Source organism: Giraffa tippelskirchi, chromosome 6 (genome assembly GCF_054371585.1).
Source record: "Giraffa tippelskirchi isolate mGirTip1 chromosome 6, T2T-mGirTip1v1.2.pri, whole genome shotgun sequence".
NCBI classification, from domain to species: Eukaryota; Metazoa; Chordata; class Mammalia; order Artiodactyla; family Giraffidae; genus Giraffa; species Giraffa tippelskirchi.
The window spans coordinates 57,949,043-57,975,884 of NC_137280.1; the positions used below are offsets into that span (position 1 = coordinate 57,949,043).

Consider the following 26,842-nt stretch of genomic DNA (forward strand, 5'->3'; position numbering starts at 1 on the left):
AATCATCAGTCTTCTGGTTCCAACGGAAACCACACAGCTGGTCTCATCTTAATGAAGCTTAGGTTCTTTATGTCTCAACACAGAAGGAATTCGGTCAAAGACAAAGTAAGAGGTAAGAAGTGGATTTGTTAGTATAGGATTCTTGTGAAGGATATGAACAGGCAGGCAGAAGAGCTCCACCCCAAGAACCTACTGAGCTACACTTTCATAACCAGAGGAAAAGTGGGGCAGGAGAGAAAGCCATCTTCCCCCTCATTCTTTGAATAAATTCCAAGCTTACATCACTAGCTCCTCCTTCGAGTCTTAAAAGCAGAAATAAGCAGTTCTGCATAACAGTTGGAGTCTTCAGCACCCCACTTCTGATAATGGAGACAACCATGAAGCAGAAGATTGGGAAAGAAATTGAGGACCAAGCAAATAGTATGGACAAGTTGGACATTTGACTCAGCAGCAGTATCACCCACAGTTTTCTCAAATGCACATGGAACAGTCTCCAGGATGAGTATCTGTCATAAAACAAGTCTTAAAATACATTTTAAAAGATAAGAACCATACAAAATATCTTTTCTTATCACAATGAAATGAAACTTAAATCATTAACAGAAGAAAAACTGGATAATTCACAAGTATGTAGAAGTTAATCAATATACTCTTAACCAATGTGTCAAAAGAGAAATCGCAAGGGAAATTTCTAATTTCCCAAGAATACAATTTACCAAAACTTATGGGATGCAGTGAAAGCAGTGTAAACAGGGAAATGTATAACTGTAAATATATACATTAAAAAAGAAAAAGATCTCAAATTAATTACCTAATTTTATAGCATAAGGAACCAGGCAAAGAAGCACAAGCTAAACCCAAAGCTGGTAGAAAAAAAGAAACAATGAAGATTAGAGTGGAGAAAAACAGAAAATAAGAAAACAGTCAAGAAAATCAATGTAATCAAATGATGGTTCTTTGAGAGGATCAGTGAAACTGACAAACCCTTAGCTATATTGACTAAAAAAAAGACTACTTTTGTTTCATGAAACTGACAAATGTTTAGCTACGTTGACTAAGAAAAAGACTACTTTTTTTCATGATTAAAATCAGAAATAAAAGTGGGGATGTAACAAACTATACAGAAATAAAAAGTACTATAAGAGACTGTCATGAACAGCTGTACACCAAAAAAGTGAGATAACCTAGATGAAAGGGACAGATTCCTAGAAACACGCAATCTCCTGAAACTGATTTATGAAGAAATAGAAAATCTGAATAGACCTATAACTAGTAAGATTGAATCAGTAATTAGAAAAAAAAAATCTCCCAACAAAGAAAAGCCCCAGATCAAGATGGCTTCACTTTACCAGGGATTTAAGGAAGAATTAATGCCAGTCCTCTCAAATTTTCCCCAAAAAGTAAAGATGAGGGAACACTTTCTAATGGGTGCTATGAAGTCAGCATTACACGATATCAAAGCCAGGCAAAGACACTGCAAGAAGAGGAAACTGCAGACCAACATCCTTTATGAATATTGAAGCAAAAAATCTCAACAAAATACCAGAAAGCTAAAATCAGCTGCATAGTGAGAGGATTGTACACATGACCAAGTGGGACATATTCCAGGAATGCAAAGTGTGTTCACATGATACCCACATTAATAGGATGAAGAAAAAAATCACATTGTAATCCCAACTGGTGCAGTAAAAGCATTAGACAAATTCAATATCCTTTCATGGTTAAAAAACACTCAAAAAAACTAGAAATAAAAGGAAACTTCCTCAATATCATAAAGTCCACACCTGAAAACCCTACATCTAACATTCTCAGTAGTTAAAGACTGAAAGCTTTTCCCATAAGATCAGCAATAAGATAAGGATGCCCACTTTGCCACTTCCATTTAATGCATTATTGGAAGTTTTAGAAGAATTATGCAAGAAAGGGGGATCAAAGTTACCCAAATTGGAAAGGAAGAAATGAAATTTATCTCTGTCCACTGGTGACTTGATCTTATATGTAGAAAATCCTAAAAAATGCCACAAAAGAATGTTTAGAACTAAGAACCTAATTCAGCAAAGGGGCAGGATACAATCATCACACAAAAGTCAGAAGCATTTCTATACACTTAACAATGAAAAATTTGTAATGGAAATTATGAAAACCATTTCATTTGCAATAGCATAAATATAAAAGACTGAACAATGTTGAAAACATTGCTGAAAGAAACTAAAAAAGACATACCTAAATGAAAAGATAGCCCGTGTCCACAGATTGGAAGGCCTAACCTTGTTAAGATGAGAGTATACTGACGTGGCTGCAGGTCAGCACTCAGGCAAGAACATAGGCAAGTGGGCCAGGATCTGAAGGGAAGGAGGTGCCTCTGCCGCAAGGCTGTGCTCACACCTGCTCCCAAAGGAGATATCTGCCTCCTCCCCATAGGTGAGCCAGCAGCTCTGCACCTGGGAAGGGGTGCACCTGTGGACGGAGTGGCCACTCCTTTACTGCCCCTGGGTCTCCAGCTGACCACTCTTGTGGCCAGACCAGCCCAGACAGCCCAGGGAAGGAATTGGACAAAACATAGTTCCAGGGCTTCCCTGGTGGCTCACTGGTAAAGAATCTGTCTGCCACTGCAGGAGACACGGGTTTGATCCCTGATTGGGGAATATCCTACATCCCACTAAGCCAGTGCACCACAACTGTTGAGCCTGTGTTCTAGAGCCCGGGAACTGCAACTACTGAGCCCGCACCACAGCTGCTGAAGCCAACATGCCCTAGAGCCTGTGCTCCGCAACAAGAGAAGCCAACGATCTGAGAAGCCCGTGCACCGCAACTAGGGAGTGGCCCCCGTTCTCTGCAACTAGAGAAAGCCTGCGCAGCAAGGAAGACCCAGCACAGCCAAAAATAATAAATAAAAGTATATTTTATAAAAACATAGTTCCAGCTTAACCAAATTGACAGGGAACACAGCCACCACACATCTGAGATATTTATAACCCAAGAAATAAAGCCTGTTTGTTGACAAGTCAGGAGGCTGCAAATGCTTCACGTAAGGCCGTTGGACTGTGTTCTAGCTTTGATTGTAACTGACATCTCCTGCCAGTTGTCTAAGAAATTCAACGTGCAGAGTTGAGGACACTCATCACGTTGGTTTGCACAGAGCCTCTTTTTACCCATTCAAACTAGAATTTTATGCTTTAAGAGACATCAGAAGGATTTATGAAATATATTTTACATTATTTCCAAATTCATAAAATTTTTTGATAGTGCTAACTTGTATGCATATGTATCTGATTATTTTAGGTACATCTGAACTTACAGTGAATTCACTCTTTTTCTTTTCCACCTTAATCTAGAGTGGTTTTTTTCACATACTGCTTTCAAAACTTAATGTATCAGGCTTTCCTGATGATCCCGGGATTAAAAATCTACCTGCCAATGTAGGGAACATGGGTTTGATCCCTGGTGCAGGAAAATTCTACATGCCAAGGGGCAAGTAAGCCTGTGCACCGCAACTATTGAGCCTGCATACCCTAGAGCCCATGCTTTGCAATGAGAGAAGCCACTGCAATGAGAAACCAGTGCACAACAGCTGCACAGTAGCCCCTGCTCACTGCAACTAGAGAAAGTCCGTGCGCAACAACAAGGACCTAGAACAGCCAAAATAAAAATAAATAAAGAAGTAAAATTGTAAAAAAGAAAAAAAAATGCATCTTCTGATGGTTGAAATAGGTGTTTCAATTGCCATGTCCCTGCTGTTGCCATTTATAAAACACTTGAAATTTTTTAATATTTTTGACAGTTTCAAACTTAAAGGAAAAATCATAAAAAGAACTATGAAGTGGACTGAGAAGCTCATTGGGTATATGTGATGGAAACATGTCTGGGTAACCTGATTCTGCAGGTTCTCTGCTCCTTTTGCTGTCTTTACGCTATTTTACAACTCATTAATTTGTAAAAAACAAACAAACTGGTAACAATCCATGATTTTTGTCCACAGAAATACAAATCAATTGTGTCCAGTAGTTTGCTATGGATTATTCCCTGTGCTGGGATTCCCAGGTGGCTCAGTGGCAGAGAATCTGCCTGCACAGGCAGGAGACACAGGAGACATGGGTTTGATCCCTGGGTAGGGAAGATTCCCTGGAGAAGGAAATGGTAATCCACTCCAGTATTCTTGCCTGGGAAATCCCATGGACGGAGGAGCCTGGCAGTCTACAGTCCATGGGGTCGCAAATAGTCGTACATGACTGAGCACACACGTGTGCATTCCCTGTGTGTAGTTCCATTTTGCTTCAATTTGTAAATTAATGCCAGTATTCTTCCATTTTTCATTTGAACCAGCTGTAATTTCTTTTTGATTCTCTGATTAATAAGTTAAAATCTTTGACAGTCATTTTATCTTTCTCCATGTCTTGACTGTATCTTTTTAAAAATCACCTTTTACCAACAGCGAGAGTGAACCAAGAACCTCCAGATGTCCAAGTTGGGTTTAGAAAAGGAAGAGGAACTAGAAATCAAATTGCCAGCATTTGCTGGATTATAGAGAAAGCAAGGGAATTTCAAAAAATCGTCTATCTCTGTTTCATTGACTACACTAAAGCCTTAGACTGTGTGTGGATCATGACAAACTGTGGAAAGCTTTAAGAGAGATGGGAATACCAGGCCATCTTACTTGTCTCCTGAGAAACCTGTATGCAGGTCAAGAAGCAACAGTTAGAACCCTGTATGGAACAATTGATTGGTTCAAGATTGAGAAAGGAGTACAACAAGGCCGTCTGCTGTCACCCTGTTTCTTTAACCTATATGCTGAGCACATCATGAGAAATGCTGGTCTGGATGAGTTACAAGCTGGAATCAAGTTAGGTGAGAGAAACAACAACAACCTCAGATATGCGGATGATACCACTCTAATGGCAGAAAATGAAGAGGAACTAAAGAGCCTCTTGATGAGGGTAAAGGAGAAGAGTGAAAGAGCCCGCTTAAGACTAAATATTAAAAAAACTAAGATCATGGCATCCAGCCCCCATATTTCATGGCAAATAGAAGGGGAAAAGGTGGAAGTAGTGACAGATTTTCTCTTCTTGGGCTCCAAAATCACTCCAGACGGTGACTGCAGCCATGAAATCAGAAGATGATTGCTTCTTGGCAGGAAAGTGATGACAAACGTAGACAGTGTGTTGAAAAGTGGAGACATTACTCTGCCAACAAAGGTCCATATAGTCAAGGCTATGGTCTTCCCAGTGGTCATGTACGATTGTGAGAGCTGGACTGTAAAGAAGGCAGAACACCAAAGAATTGATGCCTTTGAACTGTGGTGCTGGAGAAGACTCCTGAAAGTCCCTTGGACAGCAAGGAGATCAAACCAGTCAATCTTAAGGGAGATCAACCCTGAATATTCACTGGAAGGACTGATGCTGAAGCTGAAGCTCCAGTATTTTGGTCATCTAATGTGCACAGACAACTCATTGGAAAAATCCCTAATGCTGGGAAAGATCGAGGGCAGAAGGAGAAGAGGGTGTCAGAGGGTGAGATGGCTGGATGGCATCACCAATTCAATGAACATGAACTTGGGCAAACTCCAGTAGATGGTGAGGGACAGGGAGACCTGGCCTGCTGCAGTCCATGAGGTTGCAAAGAGTTGGACATGACTGGGCAACTGAACAACAACAAAGAGTGAGTGATAGTCACTCAGTCGCATCCCACTCTTTGTGACGCCATGGACTGTAGGCTGCCAGGCTCCTATGTCCATGGAATTCTGCAGGCAAGAATACTGAAGTAGGTTGCCATTTCTTTCTCCAGGGGATCTTTCCAACCCAGGGATCGAACACAGGTCTACATTGCAGGCAGATTCTTTACCATCTGAGCCACCAGGAAGCCTTCTAAGAGACATTTCTAAGTATAAAAGACAGATCAACTTAAAAAGTATCAGCAGAATTGAGATGGATGAAACTGGAGCCCATTATACAGAGTGATGTAAGCCAGAAAGAAAAACACCAATACAGCATACTAATGCATATGGAATTTGAAAGATGGTAACGATAACCCTATATGCGAGACAGAATAAGAGATACAGATGCATAGAACAGTCTTATGGACTCTGAGGGAGAAGGTGAGGGTGGGACATTCTGGGAGAATAGCATTGAAACATGTATATTATCATATGTGAAACAGAACACCATTCCAGGTTCAATGCATGAGACAAATGCTCAGGGCTGGGGCAATGGGATGACCCAGAGGGATGGGATGGGGAGGGAGGTGGGAGGGGGGTTCAGGATGGGGAACACATGTAAACCCATGGCTGATTCATGTCAATGTATGGCAAAAACCACTACAATATTGTAAAGTAATTAGCCCCCAACTAAAATAAATAAATTTATTAAAAAAAAAAGTATCAGCAGATACATGCTTGACTTTATCTTATAATCTATAGACAATACATTAGAATATGTAATGCATCCATACACCTTTTCCAGAGGAATACCTGAGATGCTGCTGCTGCTGCTAAGTCGCTTCAGTCGTGTCCAACTCTGTGTGACCCCATAGACGGCAGCCCACCAGGCTCCACCGTCCCTGGGATTCTCCAGGCAAGAATACTGGAGTGGGTTGCCATTTCCTTCTCCAGTACATGAAAGGGAAAAGTGAAAGTGAAGTTGCTCAGTTGTGTCCGACTCTTAGCGACCCCATGAACTGTAGCCTACCAGGCTCCTCCTTCCATGGGATTTTCCAGGCAAGAGTACTGGAGTGGGGTGCCATTGCTTTCTCCGATACCTGAGACAGAAGTAGCAATAAAGTTATAACCAACAGTCATCAATCAGATGAAATAATTTAGATGAAGCTTACCTCTCTTGAAGAGATGGACTCTGGGCAAGTGGTTAGGAAGGAAATACAATCTGCTTTTAACTTTGTATGAAAAACAATGTTCAGTCCCATGTTGCTGAACATAGTTGTTTTTGCCAAATAAATCCTTTACTTCAAAGTTCTGTCCAAATGCTTTATTAAAACTCCGCTTCTGGCCTCTGTTTTGGAATCTGTTACTTTTGTTGCCACCTCCTGCTCGCTGTCCTCTAAAGCTTCTATTTCTTTCCCGCTGTCCCCTGACACCTTGGTTGCCCTCGCACTGTGCCCTGAAGCCTCAATTGCCTGCCCGCTGTCCTTGGAAGCTACAATATCACCCCCGTGGTCCTTCTAGCTCTGGTTGCTCCGTGGCCACAGAAAGCTGCCATCACTGTGAATCATACCACTTTTCCTGTTCTACTGTTACTGATGCAGTAGGGATGTGAAAGCAAACACCCTTCTTTCCTTTGAGAAAGACCATTCTCTTCACTTTGGAATCAGTATCCTCACCCAGTTTCTCTTTAAGTTCTTTCCAAGCATAACTAAATGTTTGGCATTTCAATCGAGCATCGCAGATCATGGTCACAAAGTCCGCATTTGAGTTGATCAAGGAGCACTGATCTACTGACGTGACACTGGAGAATTGGGCCGGGGCTGCTGCCAGGGCTTCCACAACTCCCTTCGCCTCAATCAGCTTCTCAGCTGCTTGAAATGACCAATCGCAGTGGGAGGCACAGAGTCCAAGAGCCTGATGGCACCTTCACCAGAAGCTTTTATTATCTCTGCTGCAGAAGAAATACCTATTTGCTTAAATATAATTCCCACTTTTTGTTCCACTTGGGCCAACTGGTATTATTCCTGTGCTGATAAAAGCAGATTCAAACCCCGGTCTTTCTAGCTCTATCTGTTCACCGAGAATGGTGAATGTAGGATTCCACATCCTTTGGTGGAGAACTTTGAACAACCAGTTCAACCTCAGGGATGTCTAACCTATGTGCAGCAACATTGGTTGCAACCAGAACTCCCCAAATCACTGTTTCTAAAACCTTTCAGGGTGATTTCCTCTTCCTTCTATGGCATGTCTCCGTGTAAAGACTGGGCATCCTGCTTTATGGCCACATTCTGTGACAACTCTGGGCTTCTTCCTTCGTTTCACAAACTGTGATGGTGAGCCCTGGATAACCACTGTACACTCAGCTCACGTCCCCAGTAACTGCTGCCCTCTCAGTCCAGTGGCACTTGATAGCCAGATGCTCTACAGTTATTGCTGTTTTCTGTGTCTTTTTACCAATCAGGTCTGCCTGTTGATATGTAGGTTTCATGTATTTTTTAGCAACATTATACACCCAATGAGGGCAAGTTGCAGAAAAAACCAATGTTTGGGGATTGTTTTCTGAATCTTTCTTGTATGCTACATATAAAATCTCTTCCACTTGATCAGCAAAGCCCATGTCCAACATCTGGTCAACTTCAGAACAACATGCCTAAGTGTGTTGAGAAGCTTTGCTTATATTCTATATGGTGAATTTCAGCGAGAGCTCATGGGACTACAAGTCACTCCAGTTGTATTTATGTATTTCTTCCACTCCCATAGAGCTCTCAGGCCCTGCGCTGGGCCCTGAGGAGGAGAGAAGAGGCCCACAACAGTAGGTACAGAAAGCACTGCACTGCAGAACAGAGGTCCTAGAGAGGTGGGTTCAGGGCAGCGGGAGGACCCGGGAACATCCCTGATCTTGGAGAACAGGTGGGACTTGGCCAGAGAAAGCATTTGTGTAGAAGCACCAAGTGGGGGAGCATAACACATCCAGAGGTGAGTGGGGGGCAGTGGAAGGAAGGTTGGTGTCTTCTCCATATGGGCTTCTGTAAAAAAATGAAATACCAGAGACTGGGTGGCAACAGAAATGTATTTCTCACATTTCTGAGGCTTGGGAAGTCCAGGGTCATGGCACCAGCAGATTCAGGGTCTGGTGAGGGCCATTTCTCAGGTTGCAGAAGGCCTACTGTGTGCTCATGGCATGGTCTCTGGGGCCTCTGTTACAAGAGTGCTGCTTCTATTGCAAGGCTCTGCAGTCACCCCGCAAATGCTACCCACTAATATCATCACCTTGGGTATCAGGTTTCAACACAGGAATTTTAGGGGACTGGACTTTCAGCCCACAGCAGTTGGTGACCTGGACAGGCCCCCACCAGCCTGAGGAATGAAGTTCTCATTGAAGGACTGCACATGGCAGGTCCTGCCAATAGGAGGCTGTTTCTTCAGGAAGATGCTGCCCTGTCCTTAGGGGTGGGGTAGGAGAGTGCCTCACTGCCCGCATGGCTCAGCTGCTGCCTCTGCGTACACTGTGTTACCCAGAATCCAGGGACAAAGGGCTCGGCCCCTCGGGGCCAGTGGAGCTGGACAAAGTGGAAAAAAATTCTCATTTGCTCCTTCTTGATGCATCATCTTCAGTTTATCTGGGACATTTTTCCAAAGAATACACACAGATGGCCAACAAGCACGTGAGAAGAGGCTCAGTATCTCTAATCATGAGGGAAATGCAAATTGAAACCACAGTGAGATACCACCTCACACCTGTCAGAATGGTTGTCATTAAAAAAATAATAACGAATGCTAAGGGTTGGTGAGGATGTGGAGAAAAGAGAACCCTTGTGCACTGGTGGTAGGAATGTAAACTCAATGCAGCCAGTGTGGAAAACAATATGGAGGATCCTCAAAAAGCTAAACAGAGCTACTGTTTGGTCTAGCAATTCCACTCCTGGGCATGTATCCCAAAATGAACCAAAACAGTAATTGGGAAAAAAAATGCACCCCAGTATTCATTGCAGCACTGCTTATAATAGCTCAGAAATGGAAGCAACCTAAGTGTCCATCAGCAGATGAATGGATAAGGACAATGTGGTGTGTATATATGATTGATATTACTCAGCTATAAAGAATTGAATCTTGCCATTTGCAATAACATGGGTAGACTTGGAGGGTATTATGCTAAGTGAAATAAGTCAGAGAAAGACAAATACTGTATGATATCATTTAAATGACTCTAAAAAATAAAACAAACTGGTGAATATAACAAGAAAACAGACTCACAGATGTAGAGAACAAAACTGTGGTTACCAGTGGAAACAGAAGTGAGGGAGGGGCACATAGGGAGAATGGAGGAGTAAGAGGTATGAACTACTAGGTATAAAATAACCCAGCTAAAAGTTCCCTGTACCACCGAAGAATATAGCCAGTATTTTATAGTAACTATGAATAGAGCGTAACCTCTTAACAATTGTGAATCACTATGCTATACGCCTGAAACTAATATAATATGGTAAATCAACTGTGCCTTCCCAAAAAGCTGATATACCTACGGCACCTTCATATCTAGTTATTAATATGCAGAGGGCACAAGATGTAAAATATTATTACTGTTTAAACAGGCTTATCAACAACATGAATTAGCCTTTCCTTGGTGGATAAATGTCTAATTTCTTCAATAACAGCTACTAATTAAGCAACCCAATAGTTTGACATGACATTAACCTTGTTCTGGTCTTCCCTCATTGCCCATTTGGTAAAGAATCCACCTGCAATGTAGGAGACCCCAGTTTGATTCCTGGGTCGGGAAGATCCTCTGGAGAAAGGATAGGCTACCCACTCCAGTGTTCTTGGGCTTCCCTTGTGGCTCAGCTGGTAAAGAATCTGCCTGCAACGCAGGAGACCTGGGTTCGATCCCTGGGTTGGCAAGATCCCCTTGAGAAGGGAAAGGCCACCCACTCCAGTATTCTGGCCTGGAGAATTCCATATAGTCCATGGGGTAGCAAAGAGTCGGACTTTCACTTTCTTTCTAACCTTGTTCTAAAAGAACAATAGGTGTTAATAGGTGTAAAGTTAATAGTTTAGAAAGCACCTGGACCCCACAGTCAAAGCCTGTCTCATGGAACTGTCTGTCCTTTATCCATAAGAAGTTGAGTTTAGGTGGGATCATCCACAGCCTGGAAATCTGATGTTGAGAACAACTGAGCAGAGTGTTTCTTGAAAATTCTCCAATCTGGCATCTTTTCTTCTCACTTACAAATACATTCTGAGCAAAAATTCGCATTTGGCAGTGTTTTGATGTGGAAATCCTTCCAGATATTTTGCATTTTGACAGCAAACTCCAGAGTTAAACTGCAGCTAGGCTGATTGGGCAAGTTTAGGTCCTGAGACGGAGCTGCCGAAAGGGTCCGCTCAGGTCCCACGGAACCATTGTTATAAACGTGCGGAGGCAGTTACTCAGTGAGTCACCAAGGACAGGCTGTACCTGGTTCTGAAGCTTTCTTCTCTGTGACCGTCCGTAATTTTTACTTCTTTGCCTGCCTTTACTGTATCCTTTTTTAATTTTCAGGAGTCTTGTAAGAAACAGTTACTGAACTTTATTCCTGAGTCAAATGTGGCTTTGCTGTAATAATGCCAAAAGTCTTAAGGAGCAGCATGAAGACGATTGAATCATGCTACTTCAGCCCTTTTCAAGGTTCAGAGGGGAGAGACTTCATCCATTTAACACACACATCGATGAGCTTGAGTTTGGCCCTCTGGTTGTGCAAAAATTCAGAATGTATCTGATACGGTAGAAATAGGTTTCAGAGATCTTTTACTTTAAGCCCTTTTTGAAATAATCACAGCAGATAGCTTATAGAAATCGTTAGCACAGATGCTATATGTTCTATAATATTACAATATAATCTTCCAACTAAGGGAAGACTGTTTTCATTTTTGTGAGATTGTGTGTTCAGGGTTCACAGCAATTCAGGCCAGCAGGTCACACACTCTGCCTGTGAAATCCCACTGAAGACAGAGTGGCCGTGCTGGAAGCACAGCCCTCGGAGGAACAGACAGGAAATTGGAGACTCTGAATTTTATGAGCTGGAAATGTCACTGAATTGGATGTTTCCAATAAAGACTGTTGTCTGTTGGGCAGAGCAGGGCCCATGTTTAGCTGCTCCCAGGTGGTTCTGGAGCAAATGCTGCGGAAGGCTGTCCATTCCTCAAAGACAGCTCCCTACCCTTGCAGGGATCAGCCCTGCATTTCAGCCCCCATGCCAGGAGACCCCACAAAGGTAAGGCAGCTGGATCAGCTGCTTCTCTTTCACGAGGGAAGGACCAGTGTCCTTCTCTAGCCCTCCCATGTCAGGGGCTGCAGAGACGTGCCTGTGAAATGGGACCAGCACCGCCCTGTGGAGCTGCTGAGAGGGGAGAACACTGCACATGCGCTGCACGGTGTGTGTTTGTTAAATAAAACATGGAATCCATTGCTCGGTCTCTGCAGAGCCTGATAAAGCCTTGGGAAACAGAAAACAGTGAAAGTGTTATTTGCTCAGTTGTGTCCAACTCTTTGCGGCCACCTGGACGGTAGCCTTCTAGGCTCCTCTGTCCATGGAATTCTCCAGGCAAACATACTAGAGTGGGTTGCCATTCTCTTCTCCAGGAGATCTTCCCTACCCAGGGATTGAACCCAGGTCTCCTGCTTCGTGGGCACATTCTTTACCATCTGAGCCACCAGGGAAGCTTGAAAAACATAGAAGCAGATCTTAAATCCAACTTTCCATTTGCAACAGTAGACAGAGAGCAGTGAGAGGAAAGAGTCCAAAGAATAAACACCTCTGAGGTTTTAAGTTTTGTTTTGTTTTAGACTCCACGTATAAGCGATCATACAGTATTTTTGTCTTTCTCTGTCTGACTTATTTCCCTTAACATAATGCCCTCTAGTCCATCCATGTTGTCACAAAGGGCAGGATTTCCTTTTTTTTATGGATGGATGATATTCCATTGTGTGTATATGTACATAGGTGTATGTATAATTATATATATTTATATAGAATTTCACATCTTGTTTATCCACTCATCCACCAATGGACACAGGCTGTTTCCATGTGTTGGCTGTTCTGAATAATGCTGCAATCATCATGAGGCCTGTGAGGTTTTATAAATTGCTCTTTTAATCTGGAAAATTTATAGTTGCCTTGGAAAAAGTCCCTGCCTTCATGGAGCTTATGTGCTAATGGAAGTAGACAAACAGCAGACTTAAACAATACATACATGAGACACTTTCCCATCATGATAAGTACTGAAAAGCAAACGGTGCAACCGAAGAAGAGCAACAGAGTTGGCCCTGTTCTTTAGGGTGGGCAGTGAGGGAGGGGCCCTCTCAGAGGAGGGTTGCAGCTCAGATCATGAGGCAGAGGTCCTGTGAAGCCTGGAGAGAGCCCAGGCAGAGGCCGGCAGCTGAGAGCGGAGGGCCTGGGGCCTGGGGAGTGGGCCTCTGGGCGGGAAGCCCTGGTATGTCATAGGCTTTAGTAATGGGCTTATTTGGCCACCAGAGGAAATACAGTGTGACTGAAAGTGTTGTGTTAGTGTTGTGTCCCTGAGGCCCCAGAGAGAGCCGGAGCCAGATCCTGCAGTGTTTTACTTATGAATGACAGGGAGTTTCTGTTTTAATTAGAATAGGCAAACTTGGAAAGGTTTTAAGAACAGGATATGTAGTGTGAAATTGTGTGGCATTGCCAGATTGGAGTAATGCGATTTAATTTGTTTTAAAATGATCAATGCTGATATTTAAGGGTTGTTGTTATCAGTTGCTAAGTCCTGTCCAATTCTTTGCAACCCCATGGATGCATGCCAGGCTTCTCTGTCCTTCATTATCTCTTGGAGCTTGCTCAGATTCATGTCCATTGAGTCAGTGATGCTAACTGATCATCTCATCCTCTGTTACCCCCGTCTCCTTCTTGCCCTCAATCTTTCCCAGCATCAGGGACTTTTCCAGTGAGTTGGCTCTTTGTATCAGGTGGCCAAAGTATTGGAGCTTCAGCATGAGTCCTTCCAATGAATATTCAGGACTGATTTCCTTTTGGATTGACTAGTTTGATCTCCTTACAGTCCCAGGGACTCTCAAGAGTCTTCTCTAGCACCACAGTTTGAATGCATCAATTCTTTGATGCTCAGCCTTCTTTATGGTCCAGCTCTTACATCTACACGACTATTGGAAAAACCATAGCTTTGACTATATGGACTTTTGTCAGCAAAGTGATGTCTCATCTTTTTAATACGTTGTCTAGGTTTGTCATAGCTTTTCTTCTGAGAAGCAAGCATCTTTTAATTTCATGATTGCAGTCACTGTACTGTCAGAAGTGATTTTGGAGCCCAAGAAAATAAAATCTATCACTGTTTTCACTTTTTCTCCATCTGTTTGCCATGAAGTGATGGGACCAGGTGCCATGATCTTCGTTTTTTAAAGTTGAGTTTCAAGCCAGCTTTCTCACTGTCCTCTTTCATCCTCATCAAGAGGCTCTTTAGTTCCTCTTCACTTTCAGCCATTAGAATGGTATCACCTGCATATTTGAGGTTATTTGTCCTGGAAATCTTGATTCCAGCTTGTGATTTATTCAGCCCTCCTTATCGCATTATGTACTCTGCATATAAGTTTAAATAAGCAGGGTGACAATATACAGCCTTAATGAACGGCTTTCCCAATTTTGAACCAGTCAGTTGTTCCATGTATAAGGTTATAAGTGTTGCTTCTTGATCTGCACACAGATTTCTCAGGAGACAGGTAAGGGGGTCTGGTATTCCCATCTTTTTATGAATTTTCCAGTTTGTTGTGATCAACACAGTCAAAGGCTTTTGTGTAGTCAATGAAGCAGGTGTTTTTCTGAAATTCCTTTGCTTTTTCTGTGGTCAAATGTTGGCAATTTGATCTCTGGTTCCTCTGTCTTTTCTAAATCCAGCTTGAACATCTGAAGGTTCTCAGTTCACATACTGTTGAAGCCTGGCTTGGAGAATTTTGAGCATTACTTTGCTAGTGTGTGAGATGTGTGCAATTGTGCAATAGTTTGAACATTCTTTGGCATTGCCTTTCTTTGGAATTGGAATGAAAACTGACCTTTTCCAGTCCTGTGGCCACCTCTGAGTTTTCCCAATTTGCTGGCATATTGAATGCAGCACTGTCACAGCATCATCTTTTAGGATTTGAAATAGCTCAGCTGGAATTCCATCACCTCCACTAACTTTGTTCATTGTAATGCTTCCTAAGGCCCACTTGACTTCACACTCCAGGATGTCTAGCTCTAGGTTAAGTGACCACACCATTGTAGTTATCCAGATCAATAAAACCTTTTCTTATAGGTCTTAATAGTTCTTAAGAACCTTAATAGTTCTTAACGTCTTATAGAACTTAATGGTATAGTTCTTGTGTAATCGTGCCACCTCTTCTTAATCTCTTCTGCTTGTTAGGGCCTTATCATTTCTGTCCTTCATCATGCCCGTTCTCACATGGAATGTTCCCTTGAGAATCAAATGTACTACTTACTCTTAAAATCTGACGAATTATTTACATCACCCCAGATTGTCTCCTCACAAGATACTTCTAATTTAAAAGGAAAAAAAAAATCATAATATACAATGAAGAAACCAAGAGGACACCACTTTACTCAGGTGATAAAGGTCAACCTCAGCAGTAAAGGTCAGGTTCATGACCCTCTGGTGTGATGCGCTGAGGACAGCCTCACCTGTGTTGCTGCTGCCAAAGGGTAACCATAATCCAACCAGAAAGATGTCAGACAAACCCAAATTGAGAGACATCTCCAAAAGCAGTGGCCTGCACTCCTTAAAAATGTCAGAGTCACAAAAAGATGAGAAAAGACTGAGGAAGGCTCAAGACTGAAGAGGAGAGACATGAAAACTAAATGCAACTTGTGATCCTAAAGCAGAAACATGTATTTCTTTGTTTTACTATGAGCATTATTGAGACATTTGATGAATTCTGAATGTCTGTAGATTATGTAACAAATAACTTAAAAAAAAAATTATTTTGGTGGTGCCACTGCATGGTAGTGGGATCTTAACTCCCCAACTAGGGATTGAATCCATGCTCCCTGCAGTGGAAGCACTCATTAACCACTGGACCACCAGGAAAGTCCCTGAATTTTTGATGGTTATGATAATTCTGTGGTTTTATATGAAGTAAGGCTACTGGCTTTAGGACATACATGGTATTTAGGACGTACTTATAAGTAAAGGAGCATCCTGTCTAACTTAGTGTCTCAAATAATTAAAATTTTATAGAGAATGTTAAAAGCAGATTCAAGAAAGTGTAACAAAGGAATCTGAGTGAAGGGTCAATGAGAATTACGCTAATCTAACAACTTTTAAAAGCAGAGACATTACTTTGCCAACAAAGGTCCGTCTAGTCAAGGCTATGGTTTTTCCAGTGGTCATGTATGGATGTGAGAGTTGGACGGTGAAGAAAGCTGAGCGCCCAAGACTTGATGCTTTTGAACTGTGGTGTTGGAGAAGAGTCTTGACAGTCCCTTGGACTGCAAGGAGATCAAACCAGTCCATCCTAAAGATCAGTCCTGGGTGTTCATTGGAAGGACTGATGTTGAAGCTGAAACTCCAATACTTTGGCCACCTCATGCGAAGAGTTGACTCATTAGAAAAGACCCTAATGCTGGGTAGGATTGGGGGCAGGAGGAGAAGGCGACGACAGAGGATGAGATGGTTGGATGGCATCACCAACTCGATGGACATGGGTTTGGGTAAACTCCAGGAGATGGTGATGGACAGGGAGGCCTGGAGTGCTGCGATTCATGGGGTCGCAAAGAGTCGGACACGACTGAACAACTTTTTTTAAGCCTGAAACTTCAAAGTTTAAAAAATTGAGTTGCAGAGGTATTTTAAGAAATTACGTGACTTAATAAGTAACAGCACTTGCTTAAACTAAACACTTCCTAACTTCATGCTAAGAAAGTTGTTACATTCTGAGCTTGTTCATTCTTGCTGATCTTTGATTCTTTGGGTGGAGGTGGTTGTATTTATAACTGATGCTGGGAGCACAGTGGCCCGTGTCTGTGTCTAAATCCAGTAAGGGTGCTCCAACTAATAAGTCTGGGTCAAAACTAGAGGGAAAAATTCAAATTCAATTACATTATTTTATAGCATTTGAAACATGTACTTGTAGGAATTAAGCTGAATTGTAACATCCTAGCAAGAAAAACCTACATTCTTCTTCTGTTCGCAGGGATACTCGGGCAGGGACCACGTGCCAGCCCTGTGCATGGGTCGGGAAGAAGAGGAACCAGGACTCTGGTCTGGGCCGTGCACACCCATGCTGAACAAACCCATTCCACAGCTGGGAAGGTGCCATGCTTCCTGCCCCAGCACTCAGGAATGAGTCCACAGGAGGTTAAGTCAGCACAAGGGTGAGTCTGCAGGAGGTTTCCTGCCCCAGCACTCAGGTGAGTCCGCAGGAGGTTAAGTCAGCACAAGGGTGAGTCTGCACGCTCACCCTCCAGCTCCAGCTCTCAGAACAGGGTCTGGCAGAGCTCTCCAGGGAGACGCACTCTTCCTCCTCTACCTCACAGCCTGCAGACTCCCCAGAGCATCCTTCTGTCCCGGCTCTGCCAACAGGACAAACCCATCCCCCTGCCAGCTCTTGGAGACCCCCTACCCCAAGACCGAAAGGGGCCAGAAATGCACCCTAACAAACCTGGATCCTGCGCAACAGAACCCTCATTGGGTTCATTCGACTCAAATTCCCTTAAAATCAAACTTCATTTGCAGCCTTCAGTTCCATGTTGGTACTGAATTAGAGAAGTCATAGGTGACACTGCTCAGGTGATCTCAAATTCCACCCCCCACTCCCAATGTAATGCTGTTTAAACACTCAGTTCAGTCTGGACACTTTCCCAATGAATGGTGACTCTAAGTTATAAAAATATTTCTACCTGAGATTGCAACGAATAGTGGTTTTATGAGAATGACTGCTAAAACCGAAATAATTTTTAAATAAGATGAAACTTATTAGTGACTTATAGAAACTAGTTAGCATCATGAATTTCCATAAAAGCAGTGTTTATTAAAGCTTTTTTCTTAATGAAAAATGCCAGACAACCAAATATTACTTATTCTACCACTTATCGAGGAAAAAGTTTTACATATTAGAGCAAAGCAATACAAATTAACATGGAACACCATTGTTACAAGCCTCTTGTAGGCAAGAACACAAGCCTGGAGGACTCAGCGGGGCCTGTTGCCTCCTCACAGGGAAGGACGGGAACACCCGAGTGTCTCCAGTACCCGACAGAGTCCAGCACAGACCAGGACCAAGACTGCAGTCTGCAGAGAAGACCGCGTCCTACTGTCTGCACAGACACACCACTCAGCCCTGGTGCTCCAGGGAACAGTCTCTGCTGCACACACTCACAGACGGCCCAGGATGCTTCACTCAGTGTTAACAGATGAACACACTGGCTTCCCAGGAAAACTGAAGCCACGTGAGAAAATTCTCATGGTGCCAAGCAATGACCTTGAACCCCTTCCTCCTGCTGCTGGCAGGGCCAGGACCATGCTGCTCCCGGGCTTTCAGAGCAGACGCACAGTCTTCCCAGTTACCGTCAAGAAGTCGTCATCCGCCAGGGCACGTAGCGCTTCTTCAAACATGTCCTTGGTGATTGCCTTCGGGAAAGAGCAAAGAGCTTACATCTAGAGCTGCCCTCCCCAGACACAGTGAGCCCAAGTTCAGAAACCACTGGAGTCTCCTGCCTTCTGGGCGGCTGGACACACATTTCATGCTCCAACTCTTCCCCCAAGAGGGCCTGATGCTAAGCACCACAGGCCTGGTGCTCCTGGTCTGTGTGCACCACTCAGCTGCCGTGTGGGGCCAAGAAGGGGGTGTCAGGAAAACAGGCAAGGGCTGGTCCCGACCAGCAGAGCCCCTGCCGTGAACCTGGCTTTCCCACAACAGCCAAAAACTGCAAACACAATAAATGTCCACCAACAGTCGAGCACATGACGGGGAAGGCACGAGACAGAGTGAACATGTCATAGTGGATTCAGCGTCACAGAGTGAGCTAAGACTGTCATTGATTAAAAAGGAAAGAAACCACTGACTCAGCTCAAAAACCCTCATCCACATCCGCACAGAAGCCTGAAAAAATTCTCACTGTGATCACTCCTAGATGGTGGGTGGGGACCTTACTTCTCTTTCCTTATCTGTATCTACATTTGTATTACTCAAGCAGTAAATGAAGGGGGAAAGCTAGGGAAAAAAAACTTTAAAGCAGCATTAAGGGAAGAGAAAGCTCTATTAAACAAACAAAATGTCCACATAAACACTTACTATGTCAGACTGTCCCCGAATATCTTCAAAGAGCTGCTGGTATTTCAGGGCTGGCGTCTTGCCCTTCGATAAAATAAGCTTTCTCAATGCTTCCGCTAACTCTTCTTTCCGCTTCCGAGAGGTGGCACTCATTCCTGAGTTAAGAGAAAGCAATGAAGATGTTTCTGCCATGAGGAAGGGAACACCTTTCAAATCTCTAGTAGTATTTCTTCAGCCATAAATCAACTTTAGTCTAAAATAATCTTTAAGTCTTGTCACCAGACAAGGTAAAGGGACAATGGCTAAATGCCAGAACAAAGTCAGAGTGAGGTCTGAATCCTGTCCCGTTTTCTAAAAGCTCAGAGCTGCTCCTCTCCGCTGAGACACAGCCCAGCAGTCCACAAAGCAGCAGAGTCCCCCTCGTGAGGGCCTGAGCCACTCCTTTAAAGGGCACTCAGTGCCTGGACAGCGGGATGGACAAAGCAAGGCCTAGTGCGCCAGCATCTGCCTCCTCCCAGCCCCATCGCATGTTCACGGGGGCTCTGACCCAAGACAGGGCAGCACCCACGTCGGGGGAAGGCCGACCTGTGGTGAGGATGGAGATGTCCACGATGCCCGTCCGCGGGTCAGTGGCCGACTGCTTCAGTGCCTCCCGGTGCAGGCGCTTGGCCTCCTCCACGTCGATGGCCTCCACCTTGTTTGAAAACCGCACTTTCGCGTGGGCTTCTGCCAAGCGGATCAGCGACTCCAGCTGCCGGGGGTATGCAGACACCATTCCTCGGCTGCTGCCAACCTTCCTCATGTCCACGTAGGCCTGCAAGACAGGAGACACACTGACTCCTCACATGGTGACCCCAGGCAGGGAAGTCCTGAGGGGAATGAGGGCATGGTCTAGCCTTAGGCCTCCACCCTCATCTGAGGGAGGCGTAGCACCCGGTGGGGGGATCGTGGTGCTGGGGAGGGAGCTGAGGACTTGGCTTGTTCACACCCTGCGAGGATCACGTAACAGCAGGCCAAGGATCGCTGACATAGAGCACACGGAAGGTAAACTGTGTAAACTCATGTGGATGACATAATTCTCTCAAGATGACCCGGACGGAAAACTACAAATCACTTGTAACTTTCACTTGAGCATCTTCAGGACTGTCAGGATGAAAAGCCCACCAAAGCACCAGGAACCTTCCTGGTGTCACAACGTCTATGCGTGTCACCAGGCACAGCTGCCCACTTAAAAGGTACTGAAAAGTGAACATAAAATACTTCAGTTCTTTAGAAACAAGCAAAATGCAGCTCAGAGACCAGAATTACAAAGTCACTAAGTGTTAACAGGCTCACCTATGTTTCAACTCAGGCATCCTGGTCTTAAATACACTGTGCTTACAAGAACTTAAATATAAAGAGTGCCCAACTTGTAAAAATGAATGCTTTTTCCTTTTCCACACTTGGAAAAGTCAACTTTGCAACACAGGAGGGAAAACAGTTGTAGAAGCCAGTGTTGTTCTTGACACAATAAAAACTGTTTCAGAGCTGAGCAGGGCCCAGTGGCACTTCGGGCCGTGGGTACCTCAATGAGGGCCTGGCTGGCGTCTTGGCTGAGCCGCGGCATCACGCTGCTGTGTGCGTAGGCAATGTAGTCCCTGAGCACCGCCATGTCCATGCCCTCCTCCTGGGCCTGCTCCTCGCTCTGGTAGTACAGGGACACCAGGTGGTGAGCCAGGCGCCGGTCGTACGCCTCATCCTGGGGGTCCAGCATGAGGAAGATCAAGTCAAACCTGAGGAGACACAGTGACGGTTCCCAGTCAGGGCACCCACGCCCCTGAGGGTGGACCCGCGGCCTCCATGGGATGGGGGCAGGCGGGCCCCGCCCAGGCCCCTGGTTCTCCTGCCCTGGCCCTCAGGTCTGCCTGGGAACAAGTGTTGGGCACTGAAGGGGAGTCAGAAGCAGGAGGCTCCAGAGGGAAACACTGCTGTGATTCTGACGACCGGAGGAGGTGAGTCAAACACATTCTGCTGTGTTGGGGAAAAGGAACTGTTTGTGTAAGAAATGAAGTAACCAAAGTCTAAAACCCGTTTATGAAATACATCCATCCTTGAGGGGAAGCCTGGGTCACATGTCTCTCCTCCCACAAATGCAGCTCTCAGACCCTTGTCTACTGCAGGAAGCTACTCTCTGCACTTTGTGGACTGTCTACAGCGGCTATAGGACCGAGACCGGCGAGAGGTGGGCTTCCGACAGAATGGAGCAGACAGACCCCAACTGCTTCAAGAAACGAGTGTGCATCAAGGTGAGCAAAAGCATGGTCCTCACCTCAGGACCCATGACTAAGCAGACATGCAGACCATGCCGGCATGAAGAGCTAACGACTGGCTGTGTTAATCCTGGTTATTTCCTTCTCACCCTCACCCTGATCCTTCAACAGATGAGTAAAACAAAACTATGTTTGACGAACATGTGCTGTCATACCTTGATAAGAGTGTGTGGGGCAGCTGGATATTTTCAATGGTGGTTTTTTTCGGATTCCACTGAGACTCGATTGGGTTTGCTGCTGCCAGGATGGAGGTGCGGGCGTTGAGCTGACAGATGATCCCAGCCTGCCGAAGGGATGGATTGCGCGGTCAGCAGTCTCACGCTGAGGACAGCAGGATCTGGGAGCCCCTGCCCCAGGTGGCCTCTGCCAGGGACCCCTGAGCTGGGGTTCACGCCAAACAGATGGAGGTAAACATTTGCTGTGACTGCGTCCTTCTCAGAAACCAAACCCCTGGTGTGAGATTTAGGACGAACTCAAGTTCTATAAGTGCTAGGCGTTAGAAGTTAGTAGCGCACAGAGGACACAGATCCTGCAGAGTACACTCAGGTGGGCTGGGACCTGACAGCAGAGTGTTGGCCAGTCTCCGAGCTGCAAGTCCAGAGGCTATGGTTCCGGCCCTGCCCCCCACCCCCACGCAGACATCAGAACGGGTGGGTGGCTGACCTTGGCGATGGACAGTGTCTGCTGCTCCATGACCTCGTGCAGCACGGAGCGTGTGCTCTCATTCATCTTGTCGAACTCGTCGATGCAGCAGATGCCATTGTCACTCAGCACCAGGGCGCCGGTCTGCAACACCAGCTGCCGCGTCTCAGGGTCCTTCATGACGTAGGCGGTGAGGCCCACGGCGCTGGAGCCCTTCCCGGACGTGTACTGGCCCCGCGGGACCAGGTTGTGCACGTACTGCAGCAGCTGGGACTTGCTGGTCCCTGGGTCCCCACACAGCAGGATGTTGATCTCTGCGCGGAACTTGCCCCTCCCCGTGTGGCTGAAATCCTTTCTCGTCCCACCGAAGAGTTGAAGCAAGATTCCCTGGACAGACGGACAGATAGGTCTCAGCACTCACCTGAGGTGGGCGGTGGAGAGGCAGAGGGCTGAGCAAATGTGACACGGTGGGGCCTGCCTGGAAATGGGTGAGCCGGGGGTGGAGATGAGGGTGCGGCCCCTGTCCCACCCTCGGGGCCGAGGCTCAGCCTTTCCAGGTGTTCACACCATCTGACCTTGAGCTTTCAGGTCTGGCCATAAGCAAGACGCCTTTCGAGGTCAGTTACCTTCTTTATATCTTCATGCTCATAGATGCTTGGCGCCAGGGCAGATGCAAGCCTCTCATAGATGTCTGGCTTCCTGGAAAGCTCTTTGAGCAACTCCACACGTTTCTCGGAGAAAAGTTTCTGCTCTGCTTCTTCGTCAAGGCCATGCAGACGCTTTGAGTCGGTCTTCCGGTAGTGAATGACATCAATGTGGGTTTTGTAGACGGACTTCACGTTGCTCACTCTGGGGTTGATGCGAATGGGGACGGCTCGATAGATGCCTGAGGGCACAAAGGACACCCTCTCACCCGCCTGCTCGCAGCCCAGAGCGTGGTGAGCAGGGCTCTGGGGGCTCTGAGCACAGCCGTGAGGCTGACTCGAGACCCCCACCTCCACATGGCGCCTGCTCACTGCTGTGTTCAGTGCATCGCAGTGGGAGACAGAATTCTCATTTCTCTTTAAGTGAATGTAGTTATTAATAATTTGACTAAAAATACTAAAATCCTGTTCCAAAAGCCTTAAAAAGAAAGGAAATCCAAAAAGCTCACATATTTAAAGTCGCTCACTAGTTATTTTGGACAACAGCAGGAAGACAGCCTACTGTCTGGGCAGGCACCACATCTGAGGTCAGATGGTGGAACCCCTCACCTGTGATGTGCACTCTGTCTCCAGGCTGGACCTTGTCCACGAGGTCATTGTGAGCGAAGAGGACGACCGTGTGCGGTGTCTGCCCTGCGGGCATGTCTTCGGGAGACTCCTGGAGCTTGATCTGGAAGGACAGGGAATGGACATCTCAGGACGTCCAGATACCCAGCACCTCCACTGCCCCAGGGACGTTGCTCTGGAAGATGGCTGTGCTCACCACAACACACTAGTCTCCAGAAACTCAGTCTCACCTCCATTCTGGGAATGTTGATTAAACGCTCCCCCATGTGGGGGTGGGGTGGCCACATCAGGGCTGCGGTGGGTACGCCTGCATCATCCTCTGCCTGCTTTTCTAGTTCATTCTGGGAGGTACTCCCTTCCAGGTCAACCCAGTCAGAAAGCACGGTTTTAGGGCCACATGAGTGGACAGGTTACAATGGGCTTCAGAGGACCCAGCAGGGGCAGAACAAAGACAGGCCACATGGAGGGGACACGCACCATCTGCTTGTCGGAGAACATGGAGCGGTTGTGAATGAGGGCCATGCTGTGGCTGGTGTGGCAGCGCTCACACACGCAGGGCTCGGCGATGCGGCCGCGGTCTATCTCCACGCGGGCCGTGTGGGCGCACACTTGGCACTGGAAGAAGGCCTCCTGCATCTCTGGAATCAGCTGGGATGTCCTGATCACCATGCCACTAATGGCGATGAGCTGATCGATGTCTGCAAGGCAGAGAGAATGCGGCTTGTCCCAGCCAGGCGTCCCAGCTCCTCCCCGAGGATCTGGGTCTGCTGTCCAGCCCCAGAGGACCTCACCGCAGGCCGCACAGGGGTGCTAGAGTCACAGGAGACGCTGTGGCCAGAGCACCGACACCTCGCTGGGCACCCTCAGCTCTGGCCTGGAACGCCCCTCCTGTGTCCAGCCAGATTCCTCTCAACCCCTCAAACACCGAGCTCAGCCAGCCCAAGGCTGCCTGGGGATGACTAGACTTATGACGCGGCTGCAAGAGCCCATGTGCTTGTGATAATTTTAAGCTTCAGGTCTGTTTTCCAAGCCTTCGGCTGCAAACCCTTCCGATCGGGGCCCAGAGTGCGCCGTCTCCCTGGGCTAAGACCCCTACACTGTTCTTCTGCCTCTTCTCTTACTTCCCAAACCAGACTTCCTCCTATGCACCAGGGAAGAGACCACATTTTATAGATCTGTTTTCTACAATGATTCTGAGAAAGTGACTACTTAGTAAAGTAACTGTAAAACTATCATCATTGGGTAAGTTTACCTGAAGATACAAAACTATCAAAAATTACATCTTTTATATAATTTTGTTATTAACAAAAAAAGGTATGGTGGACGTACAAGCATATGGCACAACAGAGCTTGCTCCTGGTTTCTGTCAACTCACAGTCCACCACCATCACTGTCACCAATTCTTTTAAGCTTCCTTGGTGAAGTGACTCTCACGTAAGGTATTTTCCTATTAAAAACATTACCTTCTGTATGTCAAGGTTATCTCAATAAAACTGGGGGAAAGACGGTACCTTCTGGATTCAGGTTCCTCATATTCTTAGTCTTCAAGGCGTTGAACGGTCTCACTTGAATCTGATGCTCTAAGATTGAGTCAGGGTAGCGGTCAAAGAAGATCTCATTGACTGCCATGTCAAAAGTTGGGATGACTTCCTGAAAAAGAAAAGTAGGATGCCGAGCTATGCTTATATCTTTAGCTTAGCATTAAATACAATAAAGCAACTGACATTAGCAAGGTATAAAAACAAAAGAACATGGTATAATCCAGAAGCATTACCCTAGAAATCACCCATGTGCAGTTCACAAACCCTTGGGCACACCGGAATCTCACACGTCAGCACTTTCTCACTTGACTTAAAGAAAGGTGAGTCTACAGTAGTTCCTTCAGGCTGTGCTGGCATGACTATAGGCTTTTAATTAGTAACACAAGCCCATACTTTCATGTCTTTTCCTCCATATCAAAATGATAGCAAGATTAGGTTAAATCATAATTCTTACTCAAATTTGTTAACACCTGTTCTCCGTTCTGTAGATGAGGAAATGCAGCTCGGAAGCTGAGGAACTGGGCCAAGGTTACACAGCAATTCAGCAAAATCAAGATACCAAGTATGCGTGCCTCCAAAGTCTACAGCTATTAGTTGAATCAGTGTAGCTGATGCTTTGTTGATAAAGCCTGACCTCAAACCCAGAAAAGACTGCAGTATGGTTAACATATCCTGTTAAGACACAGCAGGTGTGTAAACGTTTCCATTTAAGATATTTTATATCATCAAACCCAACACACTATTGACTGAGTCACCATTACCTGATATACTAAGAAACACTGTCAATCAAACTATGACATGCCAGCAAAAGGAACACGTATCTTGATTTCCAATGTTAATGTGTAAAAAAACGTGTTCAACTTAAAGAAAGAACATGGTTTAAGGAGTTTTGAGGGAAATTTCTTGGTGGTCTCATCATTAAGACTCAACTTCCACTGCAGGGGGTATGGGTTTGATCCCTGGTTGGGGAACTAAGATCCCACATGCCATGAAGCATGGCCAAAGGAAAAAAGAGAAAAAGGAAAAAAAAGGCTCTTTGAGGCATATCCTATTTATAAAAAAAATTTCTTTTAAATTTTCATTGCCTTTTTTATTGGGATAATTGTAGATACACATGCAGGTTTAAGAATACAAAGATCCCTAACTTTGCCCAGGTTCCATTAATGATAACATTTTGCAAATAGTCTAATATCACGACGATATATTAAGTTGGTACAATTCACTTACATTCAGATTTCCCAGTTTTATGTGTGTTCACTCTTGTATATATATGTGTGTATATTAAGTTCTATCAATTCTATCACCTGCATAAGTTCATGAATCTGTCATCATAGTTAAGGTACTGAATAGTCCTTCAAAGCCACCAAGAGTCCTGTGTTGTCCCTTTGTCACCAGTATACTGAGCTCCCCCTCCCCCATTCCTTCCCCATAACCCTAAGCAACTACTCATCCGCCCATCTCTAAAATTCTGTTATGTCAAATGTTATGTAAGTAGAACCATGTTGTGTGTAACCTTTTGGAATTGCCTTTTTTCACTCAGCACAGCTCCTGTGGGATCCATCCAAGTTGCAGTATGGTTTACATCTGAGGCATGTTCCAGACTGGCCACACCACAGCTGTTTGCCCACAACTGACCTGAAGGACATCGAGGCTGATTCCAGCTATGAACATCTGTGTACAGGTTTTTATGTGAATATAAGCTTTTGTTTCTCTGGGATAAATTTCCAAACATGCAATTGCTGTGTTGTATGATGGTTATATGTTCATTTATTTTTTTGTAATTGGAGTATAATTACTTTACAATATTGTGTTAGTTTCTACTGTACAATGTGAATCAGCCATAAGTGTACACACACACACCCTACACACACACACCCTCCTCACTACTATGCTCTCAATTTGTCCCATCCTCTCATCACCCATAGTGTACACACACACAGGCACTCTGGAGGCATATTCTGTTACTGAGAAGACTGCTATCCAGAAACCCTGCAGATGTTCTAGATGTTTACTGCAGTCTGCCAAGGTCAAGACCAAATTCTTACCTGTGGGTAGCAGATGAGCTGTCTGTAGAGATTTGTGTCAAATGATTTTATGTGTTCACAGTTTACATTTAAAAACGGCTCTCCAGTTACATTAATCTA

The 26,842-nt window shown here is 45.2% G+C and overlaps 1 protein-coding gene, 1 long non-coding RNA gene and 1 pseudogene across 3 annotated transcripts in view; 1 reads left to right on the forward strand and 2 right to left on the reverse strand.

Annotated features, from left to right (window-relative positions):
* On the forward strand, positions 1-26,434 carry LOC145509372 (uncharacterized). The gene is made up of 6 exons (XR_014056067.1): positions 1-112; positions 5,782-5,955; positions 16,857-20,926; positions 21,095-21,220; positions 25,187-25,387; positions 26,239-26,434. It is a non-coding gene; the product is annotated as an uncharacterized LOC145509372 (long non-coding RNA).
* Positions 6,819-15,418, reverse strand: LOC145509314 (nucleolar RNA helicase 2-like; annotated as a pseudogene).
* MCM4 (minichromosome maintenance complex component 4) overlaps positions 17,673-26,842 on the reverse strand; it is a 12,038-nt gene continuing 2,868 nt past the window's right edge. For both annotated transcript variants that reach the window (XM_081498013.1, XM_081498012.1), the window contains exons 7-17: positions 26,744-26,839; positions 24,669-24,807; positions 23,635-23,855; positions 23,140-23,260; positions 22,513-22,772; positions 21,908-22,273; positions 21,400-21,527; positions 20,500-20,707; positions 19,521-19,749; positions 18,957-19,090; positions 17,673-18,292 (exon numbers count right to left, since the gene is read on the reverse strand). In XM_081498013.1, coding sequence (XP_081354139.1) covers positions 18,200-18,292; positions 18,957-19,090; positions 19,521-19,749; positions 20,500-20,707; positions 21,400-21,527; positions 21,908-22,273; positions 22,513-22,772; positions 23,140-23,260; positions 23,635-23,855; positions 24,669-24,807; positions 26,744-26,839 — 1,995 coding nt within the window. In that variant the 3' untranslated portion in view covers positions 17,673-18,199. The remainder of the gene's footprint in view (positions 18,293-18,956; positions 19,091-19,520; positions 19,750-20,499; positions 20,708-21,399; positions 21,528-21,907; positions 22,274-22,512; positions 22,773-23,139; positions 23,261-23,634; positions 23,856-24,668; positions 24,808-26,743; positions 26,840-26,842) is intronic.